Source organism: Panicum virgatum, chromosome 9K, assembly GCF_016808335.1.
Source record: "Panicum virgatum strain AP13 chromosome 9K, P.virgatum_v5, whole genome shotgun sequence".
In the NCBI taxonomy this organism is placed as follows: domain Eukaryota; kingdom Viridiplantae; phylum Streptophyta; class Magnoliopsida; order Poales; family Poaceae; genus Panicum; species Panicum virgatum.
In genome coordinates, this window is record NC_053144.1 from 14,127,735 (window position 1) to 14,155,275 (window position 27,541).

Sequence of the window (27,541 nt, forward strand, 5' to 3'; positions counted from 1 at the left end):
GCTGAGACAGGTGATCGGCTGCGACACTAGGCTCTGGAGGCAACGTTTGCGCTTGCTGTTGCTGGCTCATTGCTACGGCCACTTGGCGTTGTACCTCTTCCTCCAGTCTTTGATCGTGTGACATGAGCCGTTCCTCTAGCCTTCGCAGGTGCTCCCGCTCATCATTCTTTCTTCTTTGCCGGCTTCTATATGAATCAATGTAATCCCTGAACCCATACTTCCACGGAACCACGCCTTTGCCTCTTGTGCGGCCCGGATGCTCTGGATTCCCAAGGGCGTAAGTCAGCTCGTCCCTCTCTCTATCTGGCTGGAATGTTCCCTCGGCCGCTGCTTGTATGGCCTCCTGTAGTCTCTGGGCTGCTCGCTGGATGTTTGGCCCATAGATGCAGTCACCAGTCATTGGGTCCAAGCTTCCCCCGTGACCATAAAACCAGGTCCTTGACCTTTCAGGCCAGTTCATGGTCGCAGGTCGGATGCCTCTGTCAAGCAGATCCTGCTCCATCTTCTCCCATTTGGGTACTGCAAGCTTGTAGCCTCCTTGGCCTAGAGTGTGATGGTACACTTTCTTCGAGGCGTTGTCTTTGGCCTTCTGCACCTTTTGAAGCCCAAGCTCTGAAGACTTGTATTCCACAAATGCATCCCAGTGACCCCTGAGCTTTTCGAGCTCGCCGGTAAATACGGGTGTGGTCCCGGTCTTGATATATTTCTTCGTCAAAATTTTCTTGAATGATCGCAGTTGTTCGGCCATCTTACTCAGGGTCCAGCGCTTGCATATCTCTTCGGATTCAGCTGGAACCGTGAAGTTTTTCTTAAGCTCCCGCCAGCACCATTCTTTTTCTCTTTCGGGTACCGCATCCCGTTCCTCGCTTGGATTGGAAGCTTTCCAGAGCTTGAAGCTGATCGGGATGTGGTCCCTGACAATACATCCGGATTGTCTTATGAATTTTTTGGCGGCAGCTTCTGGAGCGATCGGTTCGCCATCTGGACCAACTTCCGTTATAATGAACCGCCCTTCCAGTTTTTTTGTTGGGCCTCGCTTCGTCTTTTTCTGCTGCGACGATGATCCAGACGGCTATAAAAAAACATTCATAGTATTCATATAGATTCAGATGAAAATATGATTGTCACTACAAATAATTATAGTTGTGATATGTACATTAGCACTTTGTTCAGCAGCAGCGTCATCCTGAATAGATGGTGCCTCAATTCCATCACCGGACATATTCAAATATATGTCGGTATTGCTGCCATCATCAGCTTGTTCAGCGACATCTCCTTGACCTTCGCCAATCATATTCAACAAGAACTGTTCGTCTTCCGCGTCTGTGTGTCGCGGGTCCATCGTAACTAAAATATGAATACAAATAAAACCCTTAAAAAATTATCTAAATAATCCACATATTTGCGAGCATTTGACTAAGTAACGGAGAATTGTTTGCATGTGTGCGCGTTTGTTGAAGAGTCATGCATGTGCCAGCTAAGCTGGGCCAGTTTATGATGTACCTGTGTTTGTATTGATCTCGTACGGATGCTATTTTGAAATTCCCCTCAAGATTGAGAGAAGGCTATTTGCTTTGTGAATCGACATAATGAATCATCTTCTTTAACTCTCCGTTGGAGAACCCAATTGCAACAAAATAATTGTATTTCTTTAGTCTCCGTTACTGGGTTAATTAGTACTTTAGTCGTCAAATCACTGCTTCTGCTGATATCTTTACTGTTTCTCTCTTTTAATTTATTCATTTTTTTACATAATACCGTTGTTGATATTCTGTAGTAATTTGTGGAACCCTAAGTATATGTCTTTTCACCCCTGTTCAAACTTCATCTATCTAAAGACTTATTAGTGTACCCTTTTATCACTACTACAAAAATAATTTGTAGGAACACCCCTTTTTTTTAAGGAGCGAATCAAAAAATAACTCATTTCTACTGCTACAAGAAATCCTTAAATGTATGATAGATTTTTGGTGAAATTTACGAAAACTGCCATAAATAGACAGGATCTATGACAATTTATAAATTTTCATTATATATTTGCAAATAATCCATATGGACTCTAGTTTGGGCCCAGTTTCTGTGGCAAACATCTGAAAACATCACAAAATGAAAGTAGAAATCGTCACGAATTTAATATCTTGCTCAAATCACAATAAAATTTTTGCATAAGAATATTGTTGTACAAAAATATGAGGTGCCGAAATTGAACCTCTAACTCCCTTAACGATGCAAAAGTTTTACTACTTCTTTGCACTAAATTTGAGCACCTTGGCGGCGGCGTGAGGTCGGGGCGGGCTCTGGGCGGCGGCGTGAGGTCGGGGCGGGCTCTGGGCGGCGGCGACGTCGATGGCGGCGGTGCTCGGCTCGCGCGGTGGGGGGAGCAGGACGGCGGCGGCGGTGGCTCTGGGCGGCGGCGTGAGGTCGGGGCTCTGGGCGGCGGCGACGTCGATGGCGGCGGTGCTCGATCGGCTCGCGCGGTGGGGGGAGCAGGACGGGCGCAGAGATGAGAAACCAAGTGTTAGGAGAAGGGCGAAGGAGGAAGGAAATATATGGGGGGGGCCTTTTGTCCCGGGTGAAGCCACGACCCGGGACAAAAGGTCCTTTTGTCCCGGGTCGTGGCTTCACCCGGGACAAAAGGCCCCCCCTTTTGTCCCGGGTGAAGCCACCACCCGGGACAAAAGGACCTTTTGTCCCGGGTGGTGGCTTCACCCGGGACAAAAGGGGTTTTTGGGCGGGCCGGGAAAATTCCCAGCCCGCGGCCCACCTTTAGTCCCGGGTGGATCTACCACCCGGGACAAAAGGGGCCCGTTTTCCCTCGTTCCCGCCTAATGTTATGTTTGTTTTTGTTTCTTTTTTACTTCTCATTTAAAATTGGCTTTCATATGTTAATTCAGATAATAAAATTATGATTCCAAAAATTATGGAACAAAATTTCTTATTATCTCTATATAAACTTGATACACGCAACAAAAATAATTAATTTTCATTCAAGTGATTGGGTCAATGAAATATCTAACTTTTTTGAAATCATATTTGTTATTTTGACCATGCAAAAATATATTAGGTGAAATTTTTTTTCAAACTGTTGCTTTTCGATAGAAAGTGGATTCTATCACGATATTAACGTTTAAAAAGTGAATTTTAGATAAAATTAAGCAATTTCATGATATTAATGAGTAGTGTGTGTGAGTTTGAGAGATAGTGTGTGTTAGTGAGATTGTGTGTGTTAGTGAAAGAGTATAGTGTGTTAATGTGAATGTAATTTCATGAAATAAATAAAATTAGTTGAGTAATCCATTATTGAATGAAAATTATAATTGAGTCTAGTAATTAAGTGAAAAATATATAAAATAATATAAAGAACACATAAAATATAATTGTACAGTACATATATAATAAAAGTATTCGAATTGCGATTATGTTTTTATACAATAATATAAAATGATTCAAGTACATGAAGGATTAGCGGTAACAGACTTTCTCTTCACAAATGTCCCTTGATTATGATCACGGCGCAAGTATGGAGCATCATCATTGGCTAGCAGGATGCATGGATCAGCATTTACTTCGAAAGCTGGAATGGCAACAAAATTATTATATTCTTCTGAAAAGTCTGTCTTGTCCTCCACTCCAACGATGTTTCTCTTTCCTGATAGAACTATGTGTCGCTTAGGCTCATCCTTTTGCTTGTTGATCCCCTTCTTTGGCTTGCTGGACATGTCCTTAATGTAGAAAACCTGAGCGACATCCTGGGCTAGGACAAATGGCTCGTCTCTATACCCAAGATTGTTGAGATCAACTATTGTCATCCCATACTCATCTTTTGTTACCCCTCCTCCAGATAGCTTAACCCATTGGCAACGAAATAGAGGCACCTTGAAATTGGGACCGTAATCCAGCTCCCATATCTCTTCAATGTAGCCGTAATATGTGTCTTTTTTTCCATTATTGTCCGTGGCATCCATACGAACACCGCTGTTTTGGTTGGTACTCTTTTTATCTTGGGCTATCGTATAAAATGTGTTTCCATTTATCTCGTACCCTTGGTATGTTAAGATATTCCAAGATGGTCCCCTAGCCAATAAGAACAGTTGTTCACTTATATCCATGTTATGCATTAGATGCATCCGCAACCAGCTACAGAAAGTGTTCATGTGCTCACGTGTAATCCATGCCTCAGACTTTTCCGGGAAATTGGAGAGCAGAATTTTCTTGTGTTCCTCGATATATGGGTCAACCAAGGATGATTGTTGAAGAACCGTATAATGCGCTTTCTTGAATGAGAAATCATCTGTGCAGACATAAGATTTCTTTCCTAATGTACCCTTTCCAGATAGTCTCCCCTCATATCGCGATTCAGGGACTCCAATCAGTTTAAGGTCATCAATAAAGTCAACACAAAAGTCAATGACCTCCTCAGTTCCGTACGCACTGGCGATGCTCCCTTCTGGACGAGCTCTATTACGAACACATTTCTTGAGTACCCCCATGAACCTTTCGAATGGGAACATGTTGTGTAGAAATACTGGTCCGAGAATATCAATCTCTTTGACAAGGTGCACTAGAAGATGTGTCATGATGTTGAAGAAAGATGGTGGAAATATCAGCTCAAAGCCAACAAGACATTGCACCACATCGTTTTGCAGCTTTATCAAATTCTCCGGGTCAATTATCTTCTGAGAAACTGCGTTGAGGAAGGCACATATCTTCACGATGGTTAACCGGACGTTATCAGGCAGAATCCCCCGCAGCACAACCGGAAGAAGTTCGGTCATAAGCACATGGCAGTCATGGGACTTGAGATTTGTAAATTTCTTCTCTGCCAAATTTAAGATTCCTTTTATATTGGATGAGTATCCAGATGGAACCTTTATACTGCTCAAGCAGTCAAACATGGTTTCTTTCTCTTCCTTGCTAAGAGTATAGCTGGCAGGACTTAAGTATTGTCGTCCATTATCTCGCTGTTGTGGATGTAAGGCATCTCGTTCTTCCATACGTTGCAATTCTTGACGTGCTTCTACTGTATCTTTTGTCTTTCCGTACACTCCCAAGAATGCTATCAGGTTGACGCAAAAATTCTTCGTGAGGTGCATCACATCAATTGCATGACGAACATCTAAGACTTCCCAATATGGTAGCTCCCAAAATATAGATTTCTTCTTCCACATGGGCGCCATTCCATTTTCGTTCGGAACAGGTTGGCTACCAGATCCCTTTCCAAAAACAACTTCTAGATCTTTTACCATGTTGAAGACGTCTTTACCACTACGGTGCATCGGTTTTGTTCGGTGGTCCGCTTGGCCTTTGAAATGCTTGCCCTTCTTTCGTACCGCATGCCTGATGGGAAGAAACCGACGATGACCCATGTATACAACCTTCTTACAGTGAGTCAACCATATATTATCGGTATCATCTAAACAGTGTGTGCATGCTTTGTATCCCTTGTTCGAATGTCCTGACAAGTTACTAAGAGCAGGCCAGTCATTGATCGTTACGAACAGCAATGCTCGTAGGTTGAAGTTTTCCTGTTTGTATTCATCCCACATCCGTACACCTTCATCGCCCCAGAGCAATAAGAGTTCTTCGACCAATGGTCTTAGGTACACATCAATGTCATTTCCGGGCTGCTTTGGACCCGGGATAAGCACTGGCATCATGATGAACTTTCGTTTCATGCAGAGCCATGGTGGAAGATTGTACAGACAAAGAGTCACAGGCCAAGTGCTATGACCACTGCTCATCTCACCAAAAGGATTCATGCCATCCGTACTCAAACCGAACCTTATGTTTCTCGCATCCAAATCAAATTTAGGGTACGTTCTATCTATTTTTCTCCACTGCGACCCATCAGCGGGGTGTCTCAACATCGAGTCTTTCTTGCGTTCCTCTTTGTGCCATCGCATCAACTTAGCATTATCTTTATTTCTAAACAGACGCTTCAAACGTGGTATTATAGGCAAATACCACATGACCTTCGCAGGAACTCTCTTCCGGGGAGGCTCTCCCTCGACATCTCCAGGATCATCTTTTCTAATCTTGTAACGCAATGCACTGCATACGGGACATGCATCCAAATTCTCGTACTCGCCTCGGTAGAGGATGCAGTCGTTGGGGCATGCATGTATCTTTTGCACTTCCAGTCCCAAAGGGCAAACAAGTTGTTTGGCTTCATACGTTGTGGCAGGCAATTCATTGTCCTTAGGAAGCATTTTTTTAACAAGTTTGAGTAATTCACCAAATCCCTTGTCGGATACACCATTTGTCGCCTTCCATTGCAGCAACTCCAAGGTGGTGCCAAGTTTCTTAAATCCATTTTGACAATCTGGGTACAACAACTTATGGTGGTCCTCTAACAACTTCTGGAACTTCAACCTCTCTGTTTCACTCTCACAGTCTGCCTGCACATTGTGCAATGCTTGCCCCAGATCGTCGCTGGGATCATTTTCTGCTACATCTACTTCGGGCTCTTCCATGGGAATATCGTCATCGAATGCACCGATTCCAGCATTCCCGGGAAAGTGGTCGTCAAAATCTTCTTCTTCATTGTCTTCCATGGTAACCCCCTGTTCTCCGTGCTTCGTCCAACAAACATACTTTTTCATGAAACCATTTGCGAAAATGTGGCTGTGTAGGATTCTTGAAGATGAGTAATCCTTGTTATTGTTGCAATGAACACACGGGCAGCACATAAAACCATTCTGCTTGTTTGCCTCAGCCACAGACAAAAAATAATGCAGGCCATCAATGAATTCTTTCGAACGTCGGTCAGCATTGTACATCCATTGCCGGTCCATCTGCATTTTAAATAAATCGATTTGAATTCTTTACACGTATCGAATAAATAAAATATATCAAACCTAAATTAAACTAAATGTAACATAACATGAATAATTAAAAGATATGCAATATCTATCATACATCTTGATTAATTAAAAGGGGTACTTAATCCATTACAGAACTTAACAAAGGAGTACTATACATGAAATTTAAAAATTCGGTCAACAACACATAGGTTTTCAACCGTCCTTGCGTTGGAACGCAGAATGTTCTAACGGATTTCTTGCTGGCGCAGAATAAGATGGCGGAGCTGAAACCTCCGAGTTTGGTGGTGACGAACCGTAACGCCGCAATAAATCCTCAAGATCAAACGGAGGTTCCTCGCCCCTTGCCATGCATTCTCTATATTCTTTTTCCAAATAACGGAGCGCTGCCCTATGAAAAGCACTAGGTTTTTTGGACCGACGACCTACTCGAGTTGTGCCCTTCTCTCCAGAAGGACAACGATCACCCCCACCGGCGCCACTCCCTCCAGCTGTTGAAGCCATATTTTACTGAAAAATACCTTTATTTTCCACAAAATTATAAATTCTTACCATTACAAAGCAAAAATTATTTACTATTACAATTACAATGATCAGATTAATAACTCTTGCAAATAACAATGAAATTATATAAAAAAAGACGAAATGTATCATTAATCCTCAAGAAATCTCTAATTAATTGAAAGAAATCTCTATAACTTCTAATTACTTTGACACCCTTCAGTTCCAGGAGTACACTCTTTTCAATATCCAGAAACCCTCTAGAAGAAAAATAAACCTTTATTTCTGAAAATGTATATGTCAGTAACCTCAACCCTGCGGTGATGACACTGTCTTTCGGGGGGACACGGTGCGGTACAAGGATGTCACCAATCGGCTAGTCGCAGCACCAACATTTACGATTAATAGGCACAGCACTTGGCACAGGCAGCATGCTCGTTCATATGCTCTCAGTACAACAACGGCATGCTGACTGCGTCAAATGCTGTCTTCTTATCAATCGGAAGTGCTGGTGATGCGACCAACCGATTTGCGACGTCCTTATAGCGCATCGTGTATCCCTGAAAGGTAGTGCCATCACCGTTGGATGGAGATTAACGACGTATACTTGTTTCGAAATAAAGATTTTTTTAGCTTCTAGATGGTTTCAATGTGAGCCTGATTAAATACATCACTAGAGTGTCAAAATAATCCATTCATAATACAAAAAATTCTATAATATACTCATTTCATTAATTCATTCACGAATAAAAAAATCAACTATCCACAATATGGTCATATATACAAGTACATCACATGAAGTATCTACACTCATTCTAAAAATTTCTACTATCCATATACTCATCTAAATCTAAAAGAAAATTACGCCTACATATATATGCAATCTAGCTAGCAAAATAATGTCCAACAAATGAGCTAGCTACACATTTTCTCTATTTCTAAAGTATGAAATGAGCTATACAAGCCAAGGAAGAAGAGAAAAACAAGCCCCAAACCTTTAGAGCAGATGGATGGACGGGGAATCAAAGATCTTCACAAATGTGGTGAAGAAATGAGCAAGAACTCCTCTATCCCGAGCCAAGAACAGAGAAAACAAGTGAGCTGAATGGCTCGGGCGGGGGGAGAGGGAAGGGGATAAGGGAAGGCCTTTTGTCCCGGTTGGAGGCACGAACCGGGACAAAAGGGGGGACTTTTGTCCCGGTTGGTGGTTCCAACCGGGACAAAAGGCTACGCGGGCCTTTTGTCCCGGTTGGAACCACCAACCGGGACAAAAGTCTCCCATTTTGTCCCGGTTGGTGTCTCCAACCGGGACAAAAGGCCCCCGTCCCCCCGCTGGCCCGGCTAGCCGTTGGACCCGGGACAAAAGCCACCTATTGTCCCGGGCCCAAAGGCTGCCGGGACAAATGGCCAGGAACAAAGGCCTGTTTTGTAGTAGTGAACTTTTATGATCGGTTCCGTTGAACCATAACTTTTATGATCGTTTCGTAGAACTACAACTACTCGTGCTCTCAGTTTTACGAACCTTCATCATTCTACACGGGCCCACTTGTCCACAAAAATAAACACGTGGGTCCAACATAACTTGTGTGGCCTGTGGCGGATATGTGGGTCCATGAAAAATGTTGTAGGTGGTATGAAATAGATGCCTCAACTAGCTGAGTTTTATGAAAGTAATCTGTGTAGCTCAATGATAGCCATGCATCAACAAATTGATACATAGTTGCAGATTTGTGAAATGGAATCTTGCATTGGTACAAAATACAAAGGGATTCCAAATACAAGTATACAAAGGGTTATATAATGTAAGATTAAGAACTTAATTGGGGCACACACACCATAATGCGTATGTCATCTCATGAACAATGCTATCTATGGGCCCCTGGGTCTGATCTGATCAACCTAAGCTAACTTATTCGGACTGCTACGCCATTTCTTTATTCCAACAACACAAGAACAAGAACTAAACCAAGCTGAGGAATCTCGCATGCATGCTCAGCTCGTCGATTATTCAAGTAACCTAAAGAGCGAGCGCCGTGTTGACTGCCAATCATGGCAAGCCATTGTTTAATCCGCGCGGCAGGGTCAGACAGAGGGCCTTGCAGTTAGTTAGTTGCAGCAGACTGCTATAGTACTAGCCCGCCGCATCATGAGTGGTTTAATCATGAGCTGATGGGGCGCATTTGTTTGTGCGGCCATGTGATTCGAGGTCGTAGAATACTGGCTCGGAGATCGCCAAAATCTTCCTTGGGACGGCGCCGGGGAGAGGCGAGGGCGAGGAGGGGCATGCATGCTGCTTGAGCATGACCCCATGATGCAGCGCGCAAGTGGCAGCCGGCCGTGACGGTGATGGGTGGCTAGGTCATGTGCCGCCATGTGCCGGCGGCTCCAGCCGGCCGAGCGCCGCCCGCCCGGCCGGAGGTTGATCGGTCGGTCGTCGATCGATCGTTTGCAGTGTACTAGTGTTGCGCCGCGCGTGGGGCCCGCCGCCATGCATGGCTTTGATGATGAATCGGATCATTCATGGATGGAAAATGAGCATGGTAGCTAGAGAGAGAGAGAGAGAGAGAGAGAGAGAGAGAGAGAGAGAGAGAGAGAGAGAGAGAGATGGATCAGTTGGTGTATCTCGAGACCGCGGCGGGATGTCGGTTCGTTGTGTGGCGTTGGGATTTTGTTGCGTGCTCCGTTCAGCATTGGCCATTAATATGCATCGCAGCCGGCCGGCAGCTAGGACCACCCGCTCGCGGCAGCTCAGCACATGCCACATGGTGTTGGTTGATGTCTTCTTCTAGTAACTCTGTACAGTACTCATCACTGGTGGTAGTAGTGCTTAGCAGTTAGCAGCTGCCAATAATCCTCATTCCGTCTCTCAAGCATCCCTCTGTCCTAAACCGTAAACCATCCTGAATTTGCTCTAAGTCAAATTCTTTTAAGTTTGAACAAGTTTATTTACAGAAAATAGTGTTAACATGTACCACATCAAAGAAGTGATATGAAAATATACTTCATAGTGTGAATCTAATGATTCTATGTGAGGTGTCGCAAATATTATATATATATATATATATATATATATATATATATATATATATATATATATATATATATATATATATATATATATATATAAAACTAGCCAAACTTGGGCAGATATACTTTGGACAGTTTCAGGATGGCTTTACTTTTCCGGACAGTGAAAATAAACTAGCAAGATGGCCCGCGCTATATTAGTATATACGTTTTTACACAAAAATAAATTATTGCAAATAGTTTTTAGTCATGTCATTGATTTCTTTTGCTCTAACGACACATATCAAAGTATATTGAAACTTTTTCATTATCATATTCTATGCCATATCTTTTCAAAAATAAATATAAAGAAAAGAAAAAAGATTTTCTATAATATATAAAAATATTTACATTTTATAGAATTGTATTTGATTATTTTTATCAGCAAGAATTGTATTTGATTGTTTTTATCAGCAATGTACGGTTGTTTTTCACGGTGACAAATTATCCTTAGAATTTTTAGAAGAATATCTAAGCGAGTGATTGTGTGTACCACCAGAAACAATATTTATAATTTAATTTTAATTTTGCGTTGAAATCTTGATGAGAAGTGAATGCAGCCTTTTTAGTTTTCATCATATTCATATCTCTTTTCTTTTCCGTATTCTCCAATCTAAATCTACCACAACCCTATTACATTTATGCTTTCATATTTTCTTACGTCTTCTACATCCTTTTTCCAGCACGACTCGTTTGCTCGGATCATCTAATTTATTATATTGCGATATGTTGTATAGAGTTCTTCTTTGTGCTCGTCCTCTCTCTCTAATAACATATATCCTTCTCCTTTGCTTCTCTCTCTCTCCCTCCCTCCTATTTTTGCTTTCAAGTAGCTTTTCCTGCTACCTTTCTTTAAAGATGAAGATGAATTCTTGATTGTATTTTAGCTTGTGGATGGACGCGCATGAAAAGCAAACATGATCATTTTGTGGGTAGAACCTGGCTCTGGTTGGACCAATAAAAAGTCTGATTTATTCTAGGTCCAAAATCAGCTATATGGAGCCTGCAAATTCGGGCCCAGCTCGAGGAGAGCTCGGATTCGAACCCACTATTCTTCAATGAGAAAAATAGCTAAACAAAAAAATTTCAAGCTTGTTACTACCATGCCCCTAATCTTCATATACGGGTTATTACTGTACTTTCCAAGTATAGCAACTGTGCAAATAACTTGACTATACTTGTTCTATCATATTTTTGAACTATTTATTCAAGATAAAATTAGCTTTTTTGTACTAATGGACTTTTAGTATTTATTTCTATTGTTTAGTTATTTTACATTCCAAAGTTTATGAAAAATAAACTGCTATTTTTCCTTCTATTATTTTCTTGCGCCCATCATTGATATGCAATAATAGTTAATGCCATAATTTTTTATTCCATTTAATATTCATACACCTTTATGAAAATTCATTAGTTATTAATGTTTTTTTTGCAAACAAATAGGGGATATACCCTCGAGACTCACCCTAGTCTTTTGTAGTTGGTCATCTTTTCCTTCTAGAAAAAAATATTTATTTATCTATTTCTCTCTCTTCTCCTCTCTTTCAATCTCGTCGTCATCACAACTGCTTGTGTGTTCACCTAAAGTTGTGAAGCCTTTCAACCTTCCATAAGGTGCTTCACCTATATCTTCCTATTTCTCACACCTGCTCAACAGGCACACCGCCACCAGGACGACAATCCATGGCATAGTGGAAATCAACAACTCTTTTCGCTTTTCACACTCTACTGATTCTATCCAGCGCTTATGCATTGTACCCTTGAAGTAATAATAGTTGTAATGCATTGTTTGGATGCTTTGTTTTGATTGCAACCTCCGGCGATACAATGTAGCAATACAATCATTGGTGAGTTTTTTTTACTCCAATCGCTTCTCCTAAGAGCATCATTCAGACACCAAAAGTATATTTGCATAAAGGTTTATGTTCTAAATACACCTTCAGCTTACGAAAGGTGTCATCTTGGTCAGTCGTCTCCACTTGAAAAATTAGTGCTTTCAATTGCACTATCCTTCCAGCTTCTAAAGCACCACTATGCTGGACATCGTGCTAATATGAAATATCATGCCCAACCTATTTATTTTACCCTTTTCTAGAAAGTATGTATGCCACATGCGGATATGCAACATGGCCACCATTGTGATGATATTGGGTTGTGGTTCCTTGTTGGTTGAGGTCTGACACTGCTCCTCATCTAGTCATTCCACATCCTTGCAACGCCGTCTTCTTACATCATTCTTTTGCTCTCCTATTTCCTTGGCATTGCATTAAGCCCTCATCTCTAACATTTTCTTCCACTGAAGGCTATATTTGTAGGTTAAGATTTATTTTAAAATAAAGTTGTACATTTGTACTTTACTCAGTATCAAATAATCTGAGCCGTTATTTTAAAATAGAGTTGTACTTTTGTACTTTACTCAACATCAAATAATTTGAGCTGTTATGATATGGTCGCACTGGATCCATTCATGGAGATATCTCTATTTTTTCATTGACTAACATGGTAATTTATATTCTCTATAAGCGAATGTCGTGGATTTGTGTCACACTTAAATATTAAAATAATTAATGCGGGTTTTTTCAAAGAAATCATGGATGTTGATATGGATAACATCGATCGATCGAGATGGAAGGATCGACGCCGCGGTTGCTCGATGGGGCTGTGGCTGCCTGCCGGTTTTCGCATCTATCTATCTTGCGACAAGTTGCTGCAGGCGCGAGCGCGAGCGGCACTACCGGTGAATGATCGATCACCTCCCAACTATACGTACGTCTCTGCCCAGTGCTCACACGGGCCGAGCATATCCACCCTCTCGCTCGGAACGAATTGCAGTGTGTGCTCATCACCACAAGCCCCTGTCAGACGGCTCCCTGTCATAGCTAGGGCCGCTGCACTTTTATCGCCGTGATTGGAGGCAGACAGCAGGAGGAGAAGCGAAAAAGGGCGAAAAAACACTACCCAAGTTCGCCATCGGCCGGCACTCGCACCCGACACGCCGCTGTCGCAGGCTCTCGCCGCTGCACGCATGTGATGCGTACTACTACTCCTCTCGCGATCGAGCTGAGCAAGTATATACTGAGCCGGCGCCGCTTTGTTCTAGCTCTAGCTTGCTAGCTAGCTAGCGAATTAGCCCGCCGAGGTGGCGACGCGATCAGATTCGCTCCCCCCTGGGTGCAGGGTGCACTCGGGACGGGAACCCCCCGTCGTCGGATGGATGGAATGGAGTGGTGGATCCCGTCGTCGTCGACGGCGCTGCAGCAGTCGGCAGAGAATAAAGCGCGCGGGACGTGGCGGGCTGGAGCGCGAGATTCCCTGTCGATCGCGAGCGCGACGCCGCACCTGTCCGCGCTTTCCCTGGCACGGGAGAGAGCTCGCCGCCGCTCGCCGCACAGCAGCAGCCTCGCGATCGCGCGCCGCGCCGCGCTGCAGGTTCCCCATTTGGTGCGGCTGCGTGCCCGGTGCTCGCTACTTACGGCAAGTGATAATGGCCCGCCGGATCGGATCGGAGCGGCGCTCGCCATCCGCCGCGCGCCGCCGCCCCGTGTGGCTCGCGGCGCACGCTAGCGAGCGAGCGAGCGAGTTCACTTATCAGCTAGCTGGCTGGCTGCGAGCGAACGAGCACTCGCGTTCGATCGGGGCACGTCTCGGAGGGTCACTGTACCGCCAGCTGCATCTGCTACCAAACTTCTATCTCTCTCAGCCTCAGGCATCAGCTAGGCAGGCAGGTCCTCGCCCGGTGCTGCAGGAACGTCACGTCCTTACTACTGGCCCTCGACTCGAGGGTAGCCATCGAAGAGGATGCACGCCCCCCTCATCTCGAGAACAAAGCAAAGCGGAGGTCGTGGTCTCCGGCCGGTCCGTGTACCGTGTTACATTGCTCCTGTAGTCTAGCTCTGTCGTCGAGCTAAGGCACATGCATGCGTGGCCGGTGCTTAATCCTTTTGATTATTAGCACCGTGTTAGCACGGGGCTCGAGGCATGTTAGCAGCAGCAGCAGCAGCTTGCGGTAATCTAAAACCAACTAGTAGGCATGCATGCATGTGTGCGCGATAACCACTTGCGCGTATTGGCATATGCTATGCCTGCATGAGGCGGCGTGCGCGCGCCGGCCGGCCACGATCGATCGTGCTGCGCGCCCCGCCGCCCACCGCCCGTCCGACGCGCGCGGCCGGCCGGCCGGATCGGGGCGCCGCGCCCCGACCGATCCCGACCTTGGACGGTTTGGTCACATGCGCGGCGGCGTGGTGATGGAGGGCGACTCCCTCCTGCGACTACTATGGCCCTGTTTACAGATCTTTACCCGTAAACCTCGTAAACAAAAAAAATATCACATCGAATATTTTGACACATGCATGGAGTACTAAATGGAATCTATTTATAATTTTTTTCATGGATGGGCTGTAAATCGCGAGACGAATCTAATGAGCCTACTTAATTCATGATTTGCAACAGTAACCATCCGATAATTATGGATTAATCATGGATTAATTAGCATCATTAGATTCGTCTCGCGATTTACAATCCATCTGTGCAAAAAGTTTTGTAAATAAACTTCATTTAGTACTTCAAATTAGTAAGATTTCATCGCAAAAAAAATTTTTACATTGGAACTAAACACGGCCTATATGGATCGAGCGAACGCGACATGGGCGGCCTGGCATGATTAACTGCGGGACTAAACAAGCATTAATGGGGATTTGGGGGACATGCAGGCCGGATTCAGGTATGTGCGGGTCTGCGAGTCCACTTGGGGACTGTGGAACATTTATATATATCAATATATATAAATATATATAAAAGGGGTTGAAGAACTGAATACCCTGCTCGAATTGAAAACCTGCAGACCACAGTTTGCGCAACTGTGGGCACTGGGCAGGCGACCGCGGGCAGCAGGTCACAGCTCGGGCAGGCGCCAAGTTGCTTCACGTGCATTTCGCAGTATTATAAGTGTCTTGATTTGACTCAACCAGCATTCCATGATCTGTGTGTGCTTCTCTCGGGTTGATTATATTACTAACCGCCTCTGGTCCGATAGCTAATGTCAGGACAGAGATAGTTAATGGGGTGTACTATACTAAACCTGCAAGTGTTGACAGACAGTCAGAGACTCGGGAGCCGTCCAACCGCCGCCCAGTTACTAGTGGCTAATAACAACGTGTGTCAACTTTGCCGATTAACAACCTCTGGTACTGCTAACCGTGTAATTAAGTATATAATTAAATTATAATCTATCTATTATATTAATAAGGGAGTGTTAAAAGAAGCCACCACGTTCGCCGAGAGGGTCTAGAAATTCCCATGTTAATCTAAAAAAGAGAAGGATATACACCGTCAGATTTTATGAACATCTAACGGTCTAGACTAACCCATAGAGTCCTTATCGAATACGACTAAATATTTATATTAATAAGGGAGTGTTAAAAGAAGCTACCACGTTCGCCGAGAGGGTCTAGAAATTCTCATATTAATCTAAAAAAGAGAAGGATATACACCGTCAGATTTTATGAACATCTAACGGTCTAGACTAACCCGTAGAGTCCTTATCAAATACGACTAAATATATATTGATTTAACCAAAGAATCAATATCAAATACTAATAAATTGCTAAATTTGGAATAAAATATTTGAAAATTGTAATAAGAATCTAACGTCACCGAAACAGAATAAAAGAATGCTCCATACAAAAGGCTGGTATCACTCTTATTCTTGCTGAGACGTCGCCCGTCCCCCGTCTGCTTCCACGAGCCGTTCTCCTGACCTTGCGAGCTGCCACCATGGTTATTAGCCCTAAGGCAGCAACCCGGTAAGCCAGCAAGGCCGCCCATCGACTCCAACAATCATTTGCTCAGATGTCAGATCCAACACAGGCCAAGCGGTTGATTCCAACGTGAAGGAGCATGTGGTCCATGACACAGGCCAAGGGGAGGAACGGGTGCCTCAGGAAATCTATCTTGGCATTTGTTTGTGGGAAGGGATTTGGAGATGCGGCAAAATCTACAGAGAGTTAAGGCCTTTGGGGAACCTCATTGTTGCCGTAACCAGTTCTGGATGTCAAGGGCTCAAGACCGATATTTTTTTTTCTGAGGGAAACTCAAGACGGATGTGTTAGCACCACGACAGCGTCAGAAACCACTCGAAGGAGGATATAAAGTGGATCAAACACCATTAGATGTGCATGTGGCTCGGCACCTTCTAGACGCCCAAGCAGGCGGCCAGACTCTAGATATGACGCTTGAGGCCATCACAACAAAGATTTGCAGCACGACAAGCACCCCCATCTTGACATCTTCCTTCCCTTAATGACACTGGCATCCAATTAAAGTACTTGGCATCTTGCTTGAGTTTGTTCGCATGCATTGAGAGGAAGTGGCAATATTCACGTACTCATATCTCAATATTATCTGGTGTATGTGTTAAATATATCTGTATATTGGAAACTTATTTAATCAATTTAAATGACACCTTATTAGTTGTATATTCTATTCCTCTGCCATAAATCATGATATAGTTACCAAAGTGATATTTACTAATCACTATGCCACATGTAGGTTGAACTGTGATTATAATGTGTTTGTCTGACCATCTAGATTAAGTATATGATGATGTCTTTCCTGGTAACTCAATGTTATAAACGGGGATATTTGAAAATTTTAAAAATAAGCCACCATGTTCATCGAAAGGGTGTAGAAATTCCCATGTTAATCTATAAAAGAGAAGGATTTGCATCGTTGGATTTTATGAAGATCTAACGGTCGGAACTAACATGAGAGTTTATATCAAAGAGTTCATGCCGAAAATGATTAGTAAATATTTAAATTTGGACTTACAAAATAAGGAAATTAGCAGTTGACCAAAAAGTTTATGTGGAATGCGATTAATAAATTAAATAGATATGGAAACCATGAAAGATACATGTGCTATTCAAGTCGACATCTTCACCCGTTTGCCCTCCCGTGAGAGTGTTTTCTGGGGCAAGAAGAGCTCCGATTCGATTTGGCACACATCAGTCTCCCATCTTGCTCGATTGAGAGTTGCTCGGTTCAAGTTACAAGTGTCGTCACATGGCCTGTCACGATTCAGGATCTCGAGCTCTCGGCTGCAAATGAGTGCTAGGTGGCTGGTAGATAGTTGCCGCTGTAGTTTGCATTGGTGATCATCAGAGTAGATTGGAAGCACTGGAGAGACAGCAAGCAAGGCAGCTCCATATCAGTACAACAAAAGAGAAAAAAAAGTAACGGCATCCTCCATGCAAAACACAACTTAATACAATTATGTTTGCCTCTCCAACAACGCATGCAACGATGAACATGAACAACATGCTATCGTTCAACTGATAATATAATCCTGGTGACTGGTGTGTTCATACTGTCACTATAGTGAGACATTGATTTCGGTGGTGATTGATAAACAGCTCAATTTCGACCCAGTGACCTAGACGCTACATATATATATATATATATATATATATATATATATATATAGAGAGAGAGAGAGAGAGGTGGGAGTTTGCACAAAGGTCAAAGGCAGTACAAGGCACATACCACATCTGTTGGATCTCAGGAGTTAAAAATTCGCATGTTAATTAATTTGAAAGAGAGTTTTTTATTTGTTTGGTGAATTAATTGCATCAACACTAGAGAACCCATAAGTATAAACAAAAGTTCAAATTTAAAAGAAGTAAAGAAAACCAATCAATATTGTTATATTATATAGAGTTGTTAGTAGGTTTAACTTAACTTCTACAAAAGCAATATCTGGTGTATCCTTGGAATGAAAAATAATAATTTAAGGGTATTGACTAAAATAGGAGTGCTAATTTATCCCTCGGTGCCCTAATGAGCTAAATAAGGACTAACGGGCTCTCACAACCAAATAAACATTATCTGTGCAATTAGATTACCAATTATCCCATATGTAGCCCTTTTATTTGGCATCCATAAAAACAAAGTTAAATTTAACTCTGAAATCCATACACCCTCTAAATACTTAAGTGTTAAATGAATCCAATAGAGTCTCTTATGGGTACCACAATAATAGGTCAAAATATATAAATATCTCCATCACTGATCTTATTAGTGGATTCATGTCATAACAAATAGATTTTCTATGATACAAGGGTAAACTAAAAGCATCTCAAGATGACACACCTATAATGATTACCTTAAGTGCATAGTATATACTCCCTCTGTTTCAATTTACATGTCGTATTATGTTTGTCTCAAGTCAAACTTGGTACATTTTAACCAAATTTATAGAAAAAATTAATAATATTGCAATACCAAATTTGTTTTATTGAATCCACCATAAAATATATGTTGATAGTATAGTTGTTACTATATCTTTCTAAAGACTTGGTCAATGTTAGTCAAGTTTGACCTAGAACTAACCAGCTAATGCGACATGTAAATAAAAAGGAGGGAATAAGTGCCACAGTGAATTGGCGTTTGTAGAATCATCAAGGTGCAATGAGGGGGAGTTGAGGAGATCTGATGTGTCCTAAATTTCTAGCATCAGTGTAGAGAAAGACCAGTGGTCCAAATGTGATTATGTGAGTAACGGAATACAATAGGTGAATCACCTGGCAGATAGAAAGGCTTCCTAGCTACGGGAGGACGCATGAGGCATTGGTGCATGTCAGTGAAATAATTTTAGAAGTAAAGGCTTTTCGTGAAACTATAGAAGCGGTACGTGAAATAGACAACTATGAAACAACTAAAAACTGAAGATCCATAGTGAGTCCAAGAAGACAAAATTTTAGTGAAATCAACATCCTGATTTTCATACGAGTTTATAATTAAAATAATCAAATAAGAGTGTATGTCGAATACATAAAAATAACTCCTAGAGTTTTTAAAACAAGTTAAGCAAATCAATATACAAAAAATACACATTTTTATGAAACTATTTTCGTAGGTATTAGGAAGAAAAAGACACAAACAAATGAGTCCTGTAAAATCTAAGTCATAATAACTAAATGTTTAGATAAAAATAGGAAAACGAATCAAATACAATATTAGGAAAAGGGACACTAGCGAGCAAAGGAGGATTGAAGGAATTATAACAAATCCCTACTCTTAGTGCTTTGCTCTTAATTTCATAATTTGAAGTACGCTGATAAGGACTGGTCAGCCAAAGAGTACGTAGAAGCACCATCAAATTAGGGCGTCTGCATTTAAACTATGTTTACACATAGATATTCCCATTTATCATGTACATATTTTGCACAATGAAATAAGATGATAAAAAGGTGATATCTTACTAGACTATTTGGACAAAATAATGACAATGAAACAATTAGACAAAATCACTTGAATACATTTAATTTTAAGTTAAAAGGGTCCTAAATATTATCATGAAAAATTGCTAGCTACCCGCGCTATTAACAAAAATAAAATTAGCCTAAAATACCCCTGTGTCTAATTAATAATCACCCGCCAATGCCATTATGAAAAATTAAATATAAAATACCATTTAGCTACATATCAGTTACAAACATATATTATTAATAAAAACTAAAGCTAACAACAATCAATCAAAATAAAATGAAAATAAGTATAATTATATGCATATTATTAAAGCTCGACAAATCAAGTAGATCATATTTGAATTGTTTTAACAAAAAATAATACATAATTTACGATAATGAACATGGTGATATATGGTAAAAAAATAGTATAATCTTTAAGTAAGGATACAACGATATGTAAATTTTTGAATTTTTAATACTAGCCGCGCAAATGCGCGGGCTATACGCCTAGTTATCTTAATATAATAGTGTTAAAAGAAGCCACCACGTTCGCCGAGAGGGTCTAGAAATTCTCACATTAATCGAAAAAAGAAAAAAAATTTGCACCGTTGGATTTTATGAAGATCTAACGGTCTAAATTAATCCAAACAATCTATATCAAATATGAGTACTAAATAAATCTAAACTCGGAATTAACAAAAAAAAAGAGAAAGCTAAAGCTGATTTCAATACGGATTGTAGCCGATGACCGTTGCATGCCATCCATATTAGCATATGTAATAAAGAACTAATTTAGCAAGCACATGCACTCCATTGCTTGCCAAGCACACTATCCAATAGTAACATGTGTCCACACACAATTTGATATGCACCATCGCGATATATCAACCGCCGTAATATATTTATTGTTTTCAGTTCACCCAATCAAATAGAGCTAGCTAGTATGTTTCCTCGAATTTTCAGCGAACTTGTTAGTGCGCGAAACTTTAACATTTTTCGAAAGGAAACTTTAACATTTTCCAGGGTCACAAAAAGGGGCAAGAATGTAATCCGCAGTAGCACTTGAAAGCTGAAATGCCCGTTGTCACGGGAGCAAACACAACGGTCGATCGATCTCGCATCTCTAGGCGAATTCTCGGTACCCATCCTCGTGTGGTGAGTCGTCATGAGCTCTAGCGTTCGTATCGTAGCGCTCGAGTGCGATCGCTCTCACGCATGCACCCCGCAGGAGTGCAGAGACTGTTCCGGGTCCAAATTATCGAGCTGAGCGATCAGCCCAGCAGAGCAGCAGTGAGCTGATGCCCCGGCCGCTAAATAGAAACAGGCGACGAGCACTATAATAATAGGGAATTTTTGATGCTGGACATCACGAGAACGCTTATTTGGCTGGAACACACCGCCAACCGGAATTTTGCTGAGCACCACTATAATTTCGCGTTTGTTTGCCAGGGGACACCGCATCGATTAGAATAAGCGTTTCCAGAGATCGGGTGAGAGAAACTTTCAAAAATGACTGCTGATGCCCCTGGACCGCAGTTGGTCGAGCCAGACCCGCACTTGGTTGAGCCAGACCAGCGCCGGCGACTGCTCCCTCCGGCGGCGGCGGCCCTGGCGCCCCCCTTCCTGCGCCAGCTCCGGCCCAGGGTGGTGGCGCGAAGGCGGCGGCGCAAGGGCGAATCAGATCGGGCCGAATCCGCGCGCCCCCTGCTCGAGCGGATCGGGCGCCGGCAGGACTCCATGGCGTCGGCGGGGCGTTGCGGCGCTGGATCGAGCTCCTCGAGGCGAGGCGTCGCGCGGATCGAGCTCCCCGGGGCGAGGGGGATCGAGCTCCCCGGCGTGGATCGAGCTTCAGGGGCGGAGAGCTTCAGGGAAGGAACGCCGGGCTGGCGGCCAGCGCATTCGGACTCGGGAGGCGGTTCCGCTGGGGGCCAAGGATGGCCGACGGCTGCGGAGGAGACAAGCCAACTGGGAGAGGCGGAGACGGCGGAGAGGCCATCGGGGAGCAGCGGAGCGGTGAGGGACTGAGGCTGCTGCCTCGCGTGCTCCCCGCCGTCGGACGAGCCCGCCGTCGCCGTAGAGGCCGCGGCGCCATCCGTGCGCCGCCCCGGCGACCAGCTAGCCCTCCAGCTCCCACCGCCGCCGCTCCTCTCCCGGCTCCCCGACCGCTTCCGCTGCAGCGAGCCCCGGTGCGGCGACGGCCTCGACACCGCCGCCGTCCCCTGTCTCTCCCAATCCTCGTCCGCGCCACCGCTGGACCTCGCGTCCTGGTCGAAGTCGTAGCTGCGCTTGGACCCCGAGCGCCTCCTGCGGTGTCCGCCCGCTACCTCGCTCGACGCCGCCCTCCCGGCCCCCGACGAGCTCCTGCTGAGGCGGCCGCACTGGATGAGGATCGTGTCCACCTCCTCCTTGGTATAGCTCGACGTGCGCACCGGCGCCGAGGGCACCACCACCACGGGGCAGCGGCTGCTCGGCCGCCGCCGGCGGCTCCTGCGATCCCGGCCGCTTCTTCCTCTCCTCCCCTCCCGCCGCAGAGTCCTTGGCCCTCACGACGAGCACCGCGGCCTTACCTGCGGCGTCCGGCTCCCCCGCCGGCTTGGCCGTCCTCAAACCACGGGCGCGAGCTGTGGCGGAAGAGGCGGCGGAAGCCAGGTGGTCGCCGGTGCTTTGTGGATGCGGCGGAGGGGAGCTTCGTGGACCACCTGGGGACGGCTAGAGGAGGAAGACGACCGGCGGGTCACACGTATAATGGCTGGGTCAGAGCGAGTCAGGGGCAAAATCGACCATTCGCTGCTCGTTCTCTCTCCCAAATGACGGAAAACATTAAAATAATGGCTGCGGTGTGTTCTGGCAAAATAACTGCGATTCATAATGGTACTCGGCCAATAAACGAGTTGGCGGTGTCCAGCGGCAAATTACGCAAAAGTTCAGTGTCCCGTAGCAAATTTTCCCATAATAATAATACTACTAGAACAGTAACGCATCTGCAGGCCGCAGCAGCAGGCGGGTCTAGGAAATGATTGCAGAAATAATTGGGCAGGGGATAGGAGCGGCCGCGCCAATGGAATCGCGGCGAGTGCCAAAGCGCAACAGAGAATATGGCCTGGCTTGCTTGGAATAGAGGCGAGAAAGAATGGAGGTGCCACCACTGCATATACAAGCAGGATATAAAGGCGGCATATATGATGCGTTCTTTTAAAAATGGAGGCTTGTGGCCGAACCTACTTCCAGGAGCAAAAGATAGGCGCAACACGTGTGTGGCCTCTGAGGCCCCTGCTGCTAACCAACCCGGCTACGGGTCACTCGGGTCTACTGTGTGGTTCTGTTGATTTGTCGAGGTTTTAGAGGCCCTAAACGTGGTCTAAAGCTGCCCGGGAAGTTTTTTTTTGAGAGGTCCTAACTAAAATACAAGGCTGTAGTTTCTGAACTCAGCAGCAAACGCACACCACACACACCCACTCACACCACACACAACACCTCCTACGACTAAGCTAAGATCTAAACCTTGTATTCTATTTTTTGCATGCACATGTGCTACTATGAGGCCTTCTGAAAATTATTCGGGAAACACTGTTCCGCGGTGAGGCACGCGAGTTCGAACCAGGGTTTTAAAAACCGACCGGACCGGCCTAACCGCCGCCCTCCGGTACCGGTTTACCGGACCGGTTAGGCCGGTAACCGGTGGAAACCGGTTGAATTCAAATCCAAATTCAAATAAATTCAAAAACTCCCATGCAACCGGTTCCGACCGGTTTACCGGCCGGTTTGGCCGGTTTACCGGCCGGTTTTACCGGTTTACCGGTCGGTTTGACCGGTTTGAAATTCAAAAGCTCCCGTGCAACCGGTTTACCGGCCGGTTTGACCGGTTTACCGGCCGGTTTGACCGGTTTGATCGGTGGGCCTTCATGGGCCGGCCCATTTTTTTCTTTTTCTTTTTTGATTTAACTTTAAATTCCCACAAACTATACTAAATGAATGAATTTTTGAGAAAATTTGACACCATTAGATTCATCACACCTTGAAGTATTTTTAGAAATTTTTTGGGAATTTTTCATTTTTGAATTCAAATTTAAAATTTGAATTTTGGCCGGTTGGGTACCGGCCGAAACCGGAACCGGACCGGACCGGTTTGACCGGTAACCGGTCAAACCGGACCGGTTCCCACCGGTTAGGTTAACCTTGGTTCGAACTCGCGCCGGCCGCTCGCTCACCCGGCGAGCTGACCACCCGCGCTACGCGCGGTCCTCAAAGCAGATTTTATTATTACCCGATGGCATTTTAATTTACTACCTTTTCCGCGGGCTAACATTTCTCAAGCCATCCGATTCCTTTTTCTTCAGTCTATGACACTTTTTATGGCCACGTTAGATTTGCAGATGACTGTAACGTTGATCCAATAATGGGTAAAAAAGTAGATTATCTTATGGGGAAAAGGGTGCCTTACAAATAGGCAATCCGACGTACTAATTATAAAAATATCTATAAGATGACCGTCAGTGACAGATCTATAATAGCACTTCCTTGTTTTTTTTAGAAAGGAAAAAGTTTCGTGTCAATACAATTTTATAGCTAGATATAAATTGTCCTGTGTTAATTTTTCCATTATCACCACTTTTATATGTTGTTATATGAGGTATCACACTTTTCTATTTGAAACGAAAAAAAGTCTCAATTATTTGAATATTCCAAGTATTTAGTGGAGAAATATGTAAGTAGGGGTGATGAAGCAAAAAAAAAAACACTGGGGGTGGGGGGCTCTTACCGTGGCGCTCTTGTGCTTTGTGTGTAGATTTCTATTGCTAGGTACTGTATGTACTTGTAGGAAATTTCAAATTTTTTTTTGCGAAGCAGAAATTTCATTCCTACAAGTCCGTCCACTAAATGTATACCCTCTGTGGTCACAAAAAATGGTTTTTTTAGTTACATCATTCATTGTTTGCACGTCAACATCTCATGAAAAAAATAAATTAAAACAAACTTTTGACAATAGTATCTCTCGACCCGTCTCAAAAAATAATTTCAAAACATTGTATATATTTTTTGCATATGTTTCAGATTATTAATCAATAGTCAAACTAGTACAGTAGTATCTTGTTGACGGTGTCACTATCCTAAAGGACAGTTACTCGTCCCCTTACGGGCCCACACGTCTCAGCTATCCTAGACTGGAATTTTAAGAACTGTACCAGTCTCTGGGAGTGTCATCGACACAGTTACCTAGACTGGAATCTTAAGAACTGTGCCAGTGGAGGGTTATGGTGATGACACTCCTCTGAAATTTCATGACACTCCTCTCTTATCTCTCCTCATACTATTGGTACATATTATCAAATTTAATGTCCATGACACTCTCATGACTCTCCCACTGAGACTGGCCTAAGGACAATTACTCCAGACTAAAGAGCTTTCCATTGATGTTTATAGTGAGTTTTCTTGCACCAATCACTACACCCAAGAGAACAATATTTTTCTGTCCAAATGTCGTTTCATGATACCATAATTCTGAGACATTTTCTTCAAATACAGTACGTAATTCTGAGACATTTTCTTCAAATACAGTACGTAATTCTGAGACATTTTCTTCAAGAACTAGTAGTAGTTAGTGTTTTATTTTGGGGACCATGTTGATCTGCGAGACCAACTAGCGAACGGCCGGCTTGGATGCGCGGACGGTGGATGGAGAATTTGTGCGCGATGTCCATCATGCATGTTCGTCGGTGCGCTGCTCGAGGGTTCCTTTCGCTTTCTTGGAATATTACTATTAGTTTATTAGCTCGATCCGTTATCGCTGGAATTAGCGGAGACATGGAAAATGACTCGCCAAGTAGGGCGATGATGGATGATGAGAAAAGAAATTATATTGCCGACCAAAACGGCTTCTCCTCAAAAGTATCGTTAACCAGTACGGTTAGCCAGCTAAAGAATTGAGAAAAAGGATTTGCTCGATAGTGGAATAACAATAATTCTAAGGCTCTGTTTAGATGCATAAATTTTTGGATGTAAAGTATTGTAGCACTTTCGTTTGTATTTGGTAATTATTGTCCCGTCATGGGTTAATTAGGCTAAAAAGATTCGTCTCGCAAATTATAGACAAACTGCATAATTAATTATTTTATTTAACTACATTTAATACTTCATGCATGCGTTGAAACATTCGATGTGATGAAGAATCTTGTAAAGTTTTGAAATTTTAAAGGCAACTAAACAAGGCCTAACACGACTTGTACAGATGAGAGATGGGTTGGAGGCGGCGGTGGTTCCACGGCGGCACGCCGGCCGGGACGACGCCGTTGAAACGGTCCGCGCTACTGTTGCGGGGAAAGCGGCGGGCGGGCGAAAGCGTGGGCGGCGCTGTCGCTGTTGCGCGCGCCACCGAGGCATGGGCGCCTGCAACCTCGAGAACTTGCGTGGTGCCCGTGCAACTAGCCCCCCCGGGGCGACGCTGACACCCCGCGCGGAGAACGACCCCGCATGCACGCCTCGCTTCCTTCCTTCCTTCCTTCCTTCGTGCCACCCATGCCAGAGCCGGACCGTCCCGACGACTCGCCGCTCCAACCCAAAAGCAAATGTGAACAGAAGAAGAGGAGGTGAAACCGTGAAAGCCGAGGCGAAGCTAGATTAGAATTAACCCTGGTGCACTCTCCATTGGATAGTAGGAAGCTACTATAATTTACATGGTAAAATTTAGCTAACTAGTAGAAATTTTCCATTTCACCATGGTGCATGTGCACCAGGCAAAGAGAACGTAGCTTCGCCCCTGCGTGAAAGGCATATACCTCACTACCCCAGCTCCGTCACACGTTACCAGTGCATTGGTGAACATCGCACGCCCAGGCCCAGTTTCTGCTTCGCCGCTGAACATGGACAGGCTGACACGCAGCACGCATCAGGCCGGGCCGATCAAACTGGCGTACCGCAGGGGAGCGACGACGCATCCGGCTCATCATCATCGTCGGAGGTGGTGGTCCAGCGGTCCACCCAGTAATCCAAACGGAACGGGGACCCGGCGACGGCTCCGTTCCTCCGGGTCTGGATGCAGAGCACGCGGGCACGGCGGCCCCGCCTTCGTTCTCCGGGCGCGGGCGCGGGCGCGGAGTGAGTCACCGAAAGCGACCACGAGACGGGGGAACCAGCAGTTTTGCCATGGAAAGCACGCAGGGGCAGGGCATGGGGGCGCCCGCGTGACACGTGGACCCGGCCGACGGCGACGGCGCCACCTCACCGGCGCCGCCCAATGGCCGCGCCACACGTACCCCGGCCCCTCCTGAAGAAGGAAACAGAAGCGGGGATAAAAAGAATGTCAGGTCTCGCCAGCAACGTCCGACGTCCTCGTCGCCGCCGGTCGGGATCAATCAGCCGCCGCAGCTGCGCATCAAAAACATTCCAAGAAGCCTCCAGCAACGCGCGCGAAAAATCGTCTTGCCGTGGCATACGCCAGTACTTCTCTTTCTAATGACTTTTTTAATTGAGATTAATAAAATTTGAATTATAACTTGACAATCATATTGATGACACTAGACATGAGGACAGCTTCAAAGGTCTTACCAATCTTGTTGACCTCTCAGTTCTAGTTCAAATTGAGAGGCATAAAGTTTATGATATGGTTTATAATTTTCTAAAATTGGTCTTACTTCTACCGGTAGCAATATTTTTTTTCTAAAGCCAGCTTTTCACTAGTACAGATCCAAAATCACTTTCCTCTACTTTTATTGGCTTTTGGACATACAAATTACCCACTTGCCATTGATTATGTAGATACCGGTTTGTGTTTTTTTCGTCGCTCTCTCCTCCCTCTCGCGATCGCTTCCTGGGCGCCCCTCCCCTACCCTCCCCTCCCGGCCACACATCACAAGCCTTGTCCAGCGGGTGCGCGGCCCTGCTCTTATGAGCGCGCGTCCCTGCCCTCAT

General features: G+C 44.4%; 1 protein-coding gene across 1 annotated transcript; it reads right to left on the reverse strand.

Moving 5' to 3' along the window:
• Positions 1-21,751: 21,751 nt before the first annotated feature.
• On the reverse strand, positions 21,752-27,541 carry LOC120647735 (translation initiation factor IF-2-like). The gene is made up of 2 exons (XM_039924591.1): positions 27,488-27,541; positions 21,752-22,345 (listed from the first exon to the last, which is right to left on the reverse strand). The coding sequence occupies exons 1-2, from the start codon at positions 27,539-27,541 to the stop codon at positions 21,752-21,754; spliced, it is 648 nt and encodes a 215-aa protein (XP_039780525.1).